Source organism: Bison bison, unplaced genomic scaffold, assembly GCF_000754665.1.
Source record: "Bison bison bison isolate TAMUID 2011002044 unplaced genomic scaffold, Bison_UMD1.0 scf7180017864482, whole genome shotgun sequence".
Taxonomy (NCBI): Eukaryota; Metazoa; Chordata; class Mammalia; order Artiodactyla; family Bovidae; genus Bison; species Bison bison.
This window is the reverse complement of record NW_011495042.1, coordinates 5,724,391-5,736,317: the sequence shown is the minus strand read 5'-3', so window position 1 is coordinate 5,736,317 and position 11,927 is coordinate 5,724,391. Positions and strand designations below refer to the sequence as shown.

Here is an 11,927-nt window from a genome sequence, read left to right as displayed (position 1 = left end):
TAGCCACGCCGACGTTCGTGGCCGAGAAGGATGGGGCGAGGTCAGTGCCTGTGAACAGCCTGGGGGGCCCTGGAGCTGACGTGGGTGGTGCAGGTGATCCTTGTGGGGGGCTGATGGCCCCACCTTCGGGCCTCGGCCACCTAGTTGGAGCTGCTGCAGTCACAGCCCTGGATGGGCCCTCGGGGGGTGGGCTCAGGAGGGGTCCAGGATGGGGTCAGAGCTTCCTGTCTCAGGGGCTCGGATTACGTGCTGTAGTTCAGGCATCGTTCATGCAGGAAAACGGCTGTTCCGTGAGTCAGGATCGGGGCTCTTGCAGTAGAGATAAAAGGCGTGAGACCCAGGTGTGGTCTGGGCAGCACCACGGGTCAGTGACACGTTGTTTTTAGTGCGATCTCTCAAACCTAACTTTAAAGGAGCAGAGGGAAACGAGAAGCCCTGTTTTGTACTGTGGCGCGCCCCAGGGTTGGGAATGCCCTGCTGGTGCTCCGAGATCAGGTGGCAGCGCTGGGAGAGCCGAGAGGCGTGTCCACGTCCTGTCTCGGGCAGGCCCGGCTCCAGGCGCGTCTCCTTGCAGAGCAGGGCTGGCGGCTCGCTGGCGCCGAGTGAGCAAGCGAGCGCGTCCTCCGGCCTGGCCCGCAGATGCACAGGGTCAGTGCAGTGTGAACTCTGCACTAAACACTGGAAGCTACTCTGGGTTTCTTTATGTCTTAACTAGACAAACAGGTCTTCTTGATCCAGGGATGCTTGTGAACATCCAGCAGCCTTTGATCCGTGAGGACGGAACGGTTCTCCTGGCCACGGACTGCAAGGTGATGTCCCGCTCGCGCCCTTCCTGCTTCTGTCTCCACGCGGGCGCTCTGACGCGCACGCTGCTCACAGCTTCAGGGTGGAGGGTGTGCACTCCGCACCTCCGTGTCCTGGGTACAGCCGTGCTGTGGGCTGCTCATGGTCACAGCACGTCAGGAGCTAGCGTTCTCCTTGGCGAATGTTCTGTGGTCTCTTTTCTTCTGAGGTCTCTCCCCCGGTAATGCACTTGGGCAGACTGCCGGCCGGCTGGGGAAGCGCTGCCTCTCCTAAGACGGCCTCTGGCAGCAGCCCCCAGTTCCTCTGTAGTAGGCGACCACAGGAAGAAGTCCCGCCAGGGCTGACAGGGACAGAGCGGGGCAACTGCGGGGAACCCAGTGTGCAGACCCAGACGGTTGTCACCCTGAGACATAGACACTGGCTGCCTCCTGGGGAGGAGACTGAGGAGAGGGCTTTATCCTGGCAAGGGAGCCCACTGTGTCTATGGCCTGTGGTTCCCGACACAGCCCAAGTGACGGGGCGGCAGCTGCACTGAGCCCGAGGCCCTGCTCTGGAAGGAGCCCCTCGGGGACAGTGCCGGCCTCGCTCTGCCCCTCAGAGCCACAGCCGGGCCCCGTCTGCTCAGGCACACGCAGTGCGTCCCAGGGCATCCTCTTGGGGCTAGGGGAAGGGGACGAGGACTGAGGGCCACTGAGGCCCGCTGCCTGCTCTGACCGTCTCCCGCAGGGCGGTCGGCCTCGTGGCCTCGGGCGCCGCTGAGCCGTCTCCCCAGGCGCGTGGCCTTCGCCCAGCAGACGGGTGGGGCATGACTGACCGCCTGGGCAGAGGGGCGGGCACACCAGGAGCAGGAAGTAGGGCCCGAGCGCCCCGAACTCCCGATGGCCGAGGACAGCACCCCGTCCCATGTGCCACCCACACAGAGGCCGGTGCAGAGCAGGTGCCCACCAGGCAGGGGCGACGGGAACCTTGAGGAGGTCAGGTCCATGAAGCGTGCAGCACCCACTCTAACCGCTAACGGCTCGGAGTCAGCTGGGCAGCAGGAGTGAAGCACCGTGAGGACAGGCGGCCCAGTGCGCCCGCCCTGCAGGGCCCGCCCCAGGGGCACCGCAGAGCCCCTGAGGGCAGGTGTTCTCAGGAGCTGACTGGGAAGCTCTTTCCTATCAAATAATTATACATTCAAAATCATTTACTCTGAATAAAAGTAACGGTATCTCAAATACCACCGAGACCCATGCTCCCTTCGCCTCCTCTCCACGGGGCTGCGTCCTGCAGAGCAGTAAGTAGCTCAGGACCGTGGGCAGCTCATGGTACGGGCCCAGGCGTGGGGTCTCTTTCACTCTGCAGCGTATCTGTGACATGCTGTGTTCACATGAGAGAGATCAGATCCATATTCTGTTACGTGGTGGTTCTGTGATTTATTGATCGCTTTTCTGTTTATGATCTTTTCCACTGATTCTGCTCTTTCACGTGTGTAATCACGATACAGCAGACGTTTTTATTTATGTACCTTGATTTATGTTTTTTTTTTTTGGCTTTCTTTTTTAAAAAGTTGAGATATTAATTCACACACCAGAAAAATTTACCCTTTGAGCATGTAATTCGTGGTTTTCAGTATATTAACAAAATTGTTACAGCTCTTCCTACTAATTCTAGAGCATTCCGGCACCCCAGACAGAAAGCCTGAACCCACTAGCAGTCACTGCCCCTTCTCCCACTCTCAGCCCTGCAGCCGCTCGTGTGCTTCTGCCTGTGGTTTTGTCCGTACTGGGCCTTGCGTATAGAGGGAGCCGTGGGGCACGTGCCTTTGGGACTGGCTGCGCTTGTGGCGTAATGTTCTCAAGGTTCACCGTGTCGCGGCCTCCTCAGTGCCGTTAAATAGCGTGTCGTGTGGTTTATCCATTCGGCAGCTGATGAACGTCGCGTTGTTTCTGCTTTTTGCCTCTTAGGAGTAATGCTGCTGTGAACGTTGTGTACAAGTGTTTGTGCACGTGTATTTTAACTTTTCTTACATACGTGCCTAGGAACGGAATCGCTGTGGTCGGGTGACAGCTGTACGTTTACATTTTTGAGGAACTGCCAGGCTGTTCTCCAGCAGCTGTGCACTTTGTTCCTCCCGCTGCCCCCGCGTCCTTGCCAGCACTCGACATTATATGTCTTTTGACTGTGACCATCCTAGTGGGTGTGATGTGACATTTCACTGTGGTTTTTATTTGCATTTTTTTTTTTTTGCATTTTTAACTAGCTTATTTGTCTTCCTGTTATTGAGCTGTTAGAGTTCTTTAGCTATTCTGGCTACTAGACCATCATCAGATGTATAATTTGCAAAAAGTTCCTCCCGTTTTGTGGGTTGTCTTTTGTGTGTGGGAGGAGAGTTGTCTTTTTACTTTACCGATAACCTTTTGAAGCACAAAGGTTTAAGCTTTGGCGACACCAGCTTGTCTGAGTGTCACCTTGTCTGTCCCTTGTCTGTCAGTTTACCTGGGTGTAGGTTTGTGTAACTGCCGTCACAGTCCAGATGCAGAAGTGTTTGATTACCAAGAGCACTTCCTCTCACTGCCCACTGTAGTCACACCTCCGTAGAAGCTGCTTTTAAAACAAAATGATACCTTCACTTTCCTGAGAGGCACGTGTGTATGTTCATCTTTAATATCACTGTTTTCTGGTTAACAGGCTGAAACAAGCCAGGGAGCCCTGGGCACACTGGCAAATGTAGTCACTTCCCTCGCCAACCTCAGTGGACCCCTTAACAACGGTGACACTGCAGAAACACAGCCGGAGGACCAGTCTGCAAACGAGATCACTCGGTACGGAGCCAGAGCGGAGGCCTCCCAACACACAGTTACGCTTTGCGAGGGCGGGGCAGCACTGGGTGCCTACCCCGTATTTAATGGCGGATTGCAGAACTGTCACAGGTCCCTGCGTGTCTGATTCTTCGTTTTAACTATGGGGATGTGGACCTGTTCAGGTTACGTGATACAAAACAGTCTGAAAACTTCATTCCAGATGATAAAGGAGACTGAGTAATTCAGGGGAAGCTCACGAGTCCAAGCATGCCTGCCACTGTTTACTGGACCTAAACGTCAGTAGCGCAGTGCCTTTCTCGCTTGTGCTTTAGCCTGATTTTCTCAAGCGGTGAGTCCAGAGCTGAGACAGAGCCCTCAGGGTGGACAGATACTGCGGTGAGATGGCACCAGGCGGCTGGACGCCCGTGCCCCCTGCCAGGGTGCACTCCCCACAGCCGGCGGTGAGATGGCACCAGGCGGCTGGACGCCCGTGCCCCCTGCCAGGGTGCACTCCCCACAGCCGGCGGTGAGATGGCACCAGGCGGCTGGACGCCCGTGCCCCCTGCCAGGGTGCACTCCCCACAGCCGGCGGTGAGATGGCACCAGGCGGCTGGACGCCCGTGCCCCCTGCCAGGGTGCACTCCCCACAGCCGGCGGTGAGATGGCACCAGGCGGCTGGACGCCCGTGCCCCCTGCCAGGGTGCACTCCCCACAGCCGGCGGTGAGATGGCACCAGGCGGCTGGACGCCCGTGCCCCCTGCCAGGGTGCACTCCCCACAGCCGGCGGTGAGATGGCACCAGGCGGCTGGACGCCCGTGCCCCCTGCCCGGGCGCACTCCCCACAGCCGGCGGTGAGATGGCACCTTTTCTGCTGGACCTGCCACTCCTGCCCGTCAGGCCAGGCCATGCGGGGGCCACTCAGGCAGCGGTCCTCAGGTTCCCTTGTGGTCTGGTAGAAGATGCCAGTCTGGATCCGGTGGAAAGAGGGCGGAATGTGAGCTAGGCCAAATTCCAGTTCTACCACTTAACTCCTGGTAGCCTTGGCAAAGTTAGCTTTCACATCTCTGAGATGGAGGGAATTATACCTTGGAGAGTAGTTCTGAAAAACAAAAATTATGTGTGAGAACAAATAACATCTAGCTTAGTGTCTGAGACCCTGGGGAGACACGCATGGCGGCCGCTGCTGCTCCTCTCAGGCAGAGGTAACTATCTCTTCCTGCTGGGCTGTTTTCCTAAAGGATGTCTCAGCTAGAGCGCTGCTCCTGGAAGTGGACTTACAGCACGTGCTTGCTCCCTTTCTGCTCGCAGGGCATTTGATACCTTAGCAAAGGCACTTAACACCACAGACAGCGCCTCGCCTCCGAGCCTGGCGGACGGGATCGACGGCAGCGGCGGCGGGGGCATCCATGTCATCAGCAGAGACCAGTCCACGCCCATCATTGAGGTCGAGGGCCCCCTCCTCTCAGACACTCACGTCACATTTAAGGTGAGGGCTTCCGCCTGCCTGCCGCGGTTAAAAACCAGACCTGGAAGTGAGCCCGTCCAGGTGGTGGCAGCCTTCTCGCCCGTCTTTGCTCGCCTGGCCATCTGGCTCTGCCGCTGACCCTGAGGCTGGTGTGGCCTCCTGTCGCTGCCAGGACAGGCCAAGGCAGGCTGCCCTGCCGTCCACCCTCCCAGGACAGCCTGGCTCCAGCATCAGCTTAGGCAGGCCCTTGGCTCCCACAGGCATTGTTCCCAGCTCTTGGGCCTGCCCTCCTGCCCGCTGGGGCCACCGAAAGTAGCTCTCACATACGCTTGGAGGCTGGTCAGGTCCCCAGGGCCCCCCTCTGCACTCACCTCCCGAGCCTCACGTCTCTCTTGAGGATACTCCCAGGCTCCCTGAGCCCCTAGTCTCGAGGTCTGCAGAGTGAGTCTTCAGTTCTCCAGTATTCTTCACTAGAATGAACTCGTGAGTCCTTGCCTGCCGTTGCCCAGGGATCGAAGGGCAAGGGTCCCTGGGGGGACTCCAGCTGCAGAGGCATTCAAGCCCTTCTGGGACAGAGGGGCTCCTGGGGCCCAGCCCGGCCCCCTGGGTTGTGCTCTGCTCTGCCTCGCTGTTCCCTGACACCGCCTGCCAGTCCCTGCCCACCCGTTCCCTCTGGACTTAGACTTGAACCTGCAGCTCCGAGTGGAACTGCTGAGAACCAGTGCCGGGAGGCAGCGTCAGGGAGCGCGTCCTTGTGGATGAGCTGGGCCCTGTCCCCCCGCTCTCCAGGCCCGTCAGACCCCAGCTCACTGGGTGGGCCCGCCTCCCGAGAGGGTCTGTACAGGGCTGGGTGCTGACAGGCCCCGGGCCGTGTGCCCTCTCCTGCAGCTCACGATGCCCAGCCCGATGCCCGAGTACCTCAACGTGCACTACATCTGCGAGTCGGCCTCACGCCTGCTCTTCCTCTCCATGCACTGGGCCAGGTCCATCCCCGCCTTCCAGGCCCTCGGGTGAGTGGCTCTTCCTCTCTGTGTCCCTGGCAGGACCTCCCCGGCTCCAGAAACGGCCCGGAAGGGGTCTGAGGGCCCTTCCAGTGTGTTCCTCTGTGAATGAATACAGTCAGCAGACTGGTGGTGAGAGACCACCTTGGCTGCCAGGGCTGTGTCATCCCCCAACCTTTACTGCGCCTCCTCCACGCACCTCGGGCGTGCTGCCGGAGCAGGGACGGAGTGGACGGAAGGCAGTTGTCCCCGAGTCTTGAGGCAGGGTCTCAGGGGTCCTTACTCGCGCTGTCCTGAGTGGAGACCCACCCCTCCCTGGGCAGCGACACGTCTCTAGCCTTGGGAGCTCCCCTTGGTCGCTGCAGCCTCTGGGGCCAGCCCCACCCAGGGCTGCTGAGAGAGTCGTCTGTCCTCAGAGGGACTTCATGCGAGGCATCGTGTGGACGCTGCGTTCGTGGAGAGCAGGCCTGAGCCCTCCAGAGGCCTCTGGCACACGCACGCCGACGGGACTTGGGTGGGGTGTGCAGGGCTTGGGGCAGGGGCAGTGGCCCCACACCCGGCCGCCTCTGTGTCCCCAGGCAGGACTGCAACACCAGCCTGGTGCGGGCCTGCTGGAACGAGCTCTTCACCCTCGGCCTGGCCCAGTGCGCCCAGGTCATGAGCCTCTCCACCATCCTGGCTGCCATCGTCAACCACCTGCAGAACAGCATCCAGGAAGGTAGGGCCAGCCTATCCCAGCGCCGCCGGGCTGAGGGGCGTTCACGTCGCCACCGGGTTTAGTGTTTAAATTCCTACCCGGCTGCTGCTTTTCCTGTAACAAAGATGAAAGGGAAAAGGTGTTGAGTTCTGATGCAGACATTCTGTGCTGTTTTCAGAGTAGTCACCATCTCTGTCTTGATGTTCATGGACAGGTTACCCTTTGATGCAGCTCACAAACCCTCAGGACCCTGTGGATTAGAAACTGTTCCTCGGGGTTGCATGTGGGAGACCAGGTTCCAGGGAGGGCTGGGCCCTGGGGCACAGGCCCGGGTCCACGGCACCCACGCAGGGCGTGGGTGGGCGCGGGGCGCACCGTGAGGTCGGGGCCGCGTCAGGGCTCGGAAGCAGCCTGTGTGGTCCCTGCGTGCTGTGTGCCCGCAGCACCCTGAAGACTGTCGGGGGCCCGCGCTGCCCAGGGTCTAGGCTGACCCTGCGCGTCACACCTGCCGCCAAGCTGGAGCCGGCCACCCTCCTCGCTGGGCGTCCTGGTGCTGGAGGCGCCTAGTCACACCTTCGTGTTCCTAGTTACTTTTTCAGAAGTTACATAGAGGTAACTTTTATAACCTGTTGCATTTTATAGAGTTTTAGATTTGTTCACAAATGAGCTTTAGTTTTATTTCTAACTGAACATAACACTACCTTCAGCAAGACACTGTCATGAAGACTAAACCAGACAGTAAACGAAACTGTTGTAGCAACTAAAAAATGCCAAGGTGTTCAGGTCGGCACATGTTTATTCAGTGCCTGCTGAGACTTAGAAAGAACTGATCTTGATGGGATCTGGCATGTGGGCCTCAGCACGTGCGGGCCACAGGGCTGCCCAGGGAGAGTCGCTGTCCGGGGGTGGGGTGGTGGGGACACAGCGGAGCAGAGTGTGGGTGCCTACAGCCACCTCCCCTACAGCTGGAAGACGGGGCTCTTGAGATAACTGATTTTTCATTTAAAAGTGAAATTCTCTCCTTTATTCCAATCTGTGTCCCTCCAAGAACCTAGCTCCTTTACTGTTCTCACCGGCCTTTCTCAGAGGATGTCTGTGTTGATTTCTAGATAAACTTTCTGGAGACCGGATAAAGCAAGTCATGGAGCACATCTGGAAGCTCCAGGAGTTCTGTAACAGTATGGCGAGACTGGATATAGACGGCTATGAGTATGCATACCTTAAAGCTATAGTTCTCTTTAGCCCCGGTAAGATATGCGGTGGTCACTCGCGGCGGGTTCCCACCTGAGCTACTGATAGTTCGCACACGGGCGTGTTGCCAGGCTGCCAGCAGCGTAGAGCCCCACGTGCCCGACTGTTCCCACAGCACGTGTGCTTTGCTGACTGCTAACGTCAACAGGACATTTGTTACAATTGTTTTTATAGTCCCAATGTTGTAGTAAGTTCCTATGTTCAATAGACGTCATTTGAATCCTAACAGATAGGATCATTTGTATCTCGTTGGCCAAATGAGACCACAGCTTACAAAACTGAGTAACATTTAGCCTTTTGTACCCACGGGTTCCACACTGGTGGATTCAGCCAACCACAAATCAGAAATACTCAAGGGCCGCCCCTGGCCGTCCAGTGGTTGAGACTCCGAGCTTCCAGCGCAGGGCGCCCGGTTTCAGTCTCTGGTTGGGGAACTAAGTTTCTACATTCTTTGTGGCCAAAAAAACAAAAGGAAAAAAATGTTCCAGGAGTTCGAAAGTAATATGCTGCTGCTGCTAAGTCGCTTCAGTCGTGTCCAACTCTGTGCGACCCCATAGACGGCAGCCCACCAGGCTCCCCCGTCCCTGGGATTCTCCAGGCAAGAACACTGGGGTGGGCTGCTATTTCCTTCTCCAACGAAAGTAATATAGAGGGGATTTAAAAGTATACGGACAGATGTGTAGGTTACATGCACGTTCGACGTAAAGGACAGCAGGGGATCTGGGGGCGGGTCCCAGAACCAATCCCCTGTAGCTACCACGGGACAGCTAGCCCCCAGCCACTGCCCTCTGCTGGCCGTGCTCTTGCCAAGGTTTCGCTGTGTTAGCACATACTCCAGCACAGACGGAGCCTGCCCACGTTTACCTGCAGTCTCTGCAGGGCAGCAGCTGCAGGGCACGCCGAAAGGCTGGTCACAGCGAAGAGGCAGCGGAGCTGCGGGTGAGAGTAAGTGGCTGTGGCCAGCCTTGCTCACTGCCCGTGGCCATTCGAGCCTCCTGAGAGGCCCCAGCTTACCCTCTCCACCCCACACCTGCCAGCCTCCTACTCGGGAACGAGGAAATAGCTGACTGAACGGGAGACACTACATGTTGGCGTGTCTAGAAAGCAGATGGTGACTCCCGATTCTGTATGTGTTTCCTAGAGTAGGTAGGAAGTCACGGGTCTAGAGCCAACCCCAGTGGGACCGCGGAGGCTGGTGTGACTACTTGGGGCCGGGCACCCGGGGAACCTGCAGGTCTCGGCAGAGCAGAGGAGGGACCAGCGTTCTAGCAGCAGTCTCTGACCTAGACCAGCCCCCAGAGCTCAGTCTGTTGCACTTGAGGAGTCTGTCAGAAGTGTGATTAAAAAGTACTAAGAAGTCTGCACGTGAGGCTTTCCAAATACACAGAGGGCAATCTGCCGTCCTTTTCTTCCTTCAGATCATCCAGGTTTGACCAGCACAAGCCAGATTGAAAAATTCCAAGAAAAGGCGCAGATGGAGCTGCAGGACTACGTTCAGAAAACCTACTCGGAAGACACCTACCGGTGAGGCACACGGGCAAGACGGGGGCGAGGCTGGACCTAGCTGCAGATATCAGTTACGTTGGCCTTCCACTTCTGGCAGCCCGGTAGAGCCTCCGTTCAATCACACTTTAATTCTTGCGTTTTCTCGGTGACAGTAGAGTGCGGAGGATCAGGAAGCCCAGGCCGTCCCAGTGTTGCTGGGTGACTGTGGGCGAGACCTGGGGTTGGGAGTCGTCCTCTTGTTTGGGGCTAACAGTGCCTGTGAGACATGAGTTCTCACAGGGACCGCCCCCGAGTCCAGAAGAGTCAGCAGCTCTGCCCCTGGCTCCCCACGCACTGAGGAGACGGTGCTAGCTAGAGCGCTTGACACAGGAGTCCATTGACAGAAACCAAATCCGACCCCAACAGCACGCAACTGGGTTGTACAAAATAATCATCCACTCCCTGCGTAAATTAGTATTTTAAAAATTCCTTTATTCAAGTGCAAGCTTATCATGTTTGGGCCCCAGGGACCTCTGCCCAGCCTGGCTGGCAGAGAGCCTGCTCCTGCTTTAGGCACGCTGCCATGGCCAGACACAGCTTTTGCCAAAGCAAGATCCATTTTGTACTAGCATCTTTTTCACTTAATATTCAGCAAGTATGTATATATTCTTTAAGTCGTTTTCCGTGGCTGAGGAGATGCCGCAGCTTCTCCACCATTTCCCTCCTGATGAAAGTGCCCTGCAGCACAGCGTCCCAGCGCCCGCCCCTCTGGGCGCTGCCGGTGGACTGGCCCGTCCAGGGAGCTGCAGGACAGGGCCGTGGTGTGCCTTCCTGGGGCTCCTTCAGAATAAACATCTTACTGCTTTCCTTTTAATCACAATGCTAAATGAACACTGGAAATTAGAGCAACACAGAAAAGGTTTTAATTGATAAAAATCACTTAAAATCCCAATACCCAGAGGTCAACAGTTAGCATTTTGGTGACTGTCCTTCTGAGTCCTTTACTCACACACACGTCCAAACATGATTCCTGCTGGTGCACATCCCACTGTTAAGCTTCTATTCAGCTGTGTGTCATGCAGTTCTTATCAGTGAATATAGACTTCGATTCTCCTCCTCAACGTGTGTAGTGATTCGAAAGGTTAGTTTAACCTACCTTCATTAACAGGTTGCCAGGGTTTTTTTTGGTGGGGTTGGGGAGAGTTGTTATAAACAAAGAAGGGAACATATTTGTACATCACCATTGCACTCACGATAAAGTCCTGCAAGAGCGACTGTTGAAATCAGGAAAGCACGAGCAGACACTGGCGGTTTGGTTCGGTCCCGAGGGCTGCAGACAGGCCCTGTCTGGGTGAAGCCTGGAGTGCCGCAACCCCGCCCCCTCTAACGACCCCCCTCTTACAGGTTGGCCCGCATTCTCGTCCGCCTGCCGGCACTCAGGCTGATGAGTTCCAGCATAACGGAAGAGCTGTTTTTTACTGGCCTCATTGGCAACGTTTCGATAGACAGCATCATCCCCTACATCCTCAAGATGGAGACAGCAGAGTATAACGGCCAGATCACCGGAGCCAGCCTATAGCGCACAGCCCGCCCTGCCGAGGAGCGCCGGGGCCGCTGAGACACAGACCGTAGAGTAGTGGTGTTGTGGTATGTGCAAATACTCCATATGTTAGCTGTTCCCACCTGGCTTCTCCGCATCTGTTAGTCCCAGACAGTAGCCACTAAAAGACTCGTAGGCTCCGCTCCTGCCGTAAGAGATGTTTTAATGCCTTTTGATGAAGCAACAGATTTTTAAACAATCTTTTAACTCAATTTGTATCCAGAAATTCTCAAAGGGCAAAAAACAAAAGCAGAGTTTTATAATGTCAGAGACTAGTATTAAAACTAAAAGAACCGAAGAGAACGGTATGTGTGTATATATTACAGTGTCCTTGGGATAGCTACTAATGACCAGGGTAATAATACTAGCACTTTGTAAGCACTTCCTATCAATGTATAATGTTAGCAACACCTTGCCAATGTGCAGGGCAGATGGAAAACTGTGTCTGTCTTTTGCCGAAATGCTAATGGTTTCTGTGAAAATGCAGTAGGGTACGGGAGACAATCACTTGCTCAAGGGAGTCCTTCCTGACCGCGCACGCTGCTACTGGCAGCCGAGCCCCAGGCATGGAGGAGGTGACGGTGCGGGGGCACACGCGTGCTGCTCTGAACCCGAAGCTTCCTCGGCCCAAGCGCATGCTGACGGGTTCCCTGGTCTGTGATGGGCCTCCGTGGGCTCCTCTGTGACTGGTTCTCAGAACTGGATTCAACCACCAATTCCTGCGGCAACCAAAAACATCGCTGCATCACTTCCGCTGCTCACGGCAGATGGAGTGGTCTGCCCAGCAAGTGCAAGGTGGGCCTTCTGAACACTTGTTGGGCCTCCCACTGCAGACTTCGGG

At 56.5% G+C, this 11,927-nt stretch overlaps 1 protein-coding gene across 1 annotated transcript in view; it reads left to right on the top strand.

Moving 5' to 3' along the window:
* NR2C2 (nuclear receptor subfamily 2, group C, member 2) overlaps positions 1 to 11,927 on the top strand; it is a 37,046-nt gene extending 25,119 nt beyond the window's left edge. Inside the window, exons 6-14 of the mRNA XM_010862481.1 lie at positions 1 to 40; positions 716 to 809; positions 3,475 to 3,608; positions 4,896 to 5,073; positions 5,941 to 6,062; positions 6,632 to 6,771; positions 7,860 to 7,997; positions 9,420 to 9,525; positions 10,891 to 11,927. The exon at positions 1 to 40 is cut by the window's left edge and continues 11 nt beyond it. Coding sequence (XP_010860783.1) covers positions 1 to 40; positions 716 to 809; positions 3,475 to 3,608; positions 4,896 to 5,073; positions 5,941 to 6,062; positions 6,632 to 6,771; positions 7,860 to 7,997; positions 9,420 to 9,525; positions 10,891 to 11,065 — 1,127 coding nt within the window. The 3' untranslated portion in view covers positions 11,066 to 11,927. The remainder of the gene's footprint in view (positions 41 to 715; positions 810 to 3,474; positions 3,609 to 4,895; positions 5,074 to 5,940; positions 6,063 to 6,631; positions 6,772 to 7,859; positions 7,998 to 9,419; positions 9,526 to 10,890) is intronic.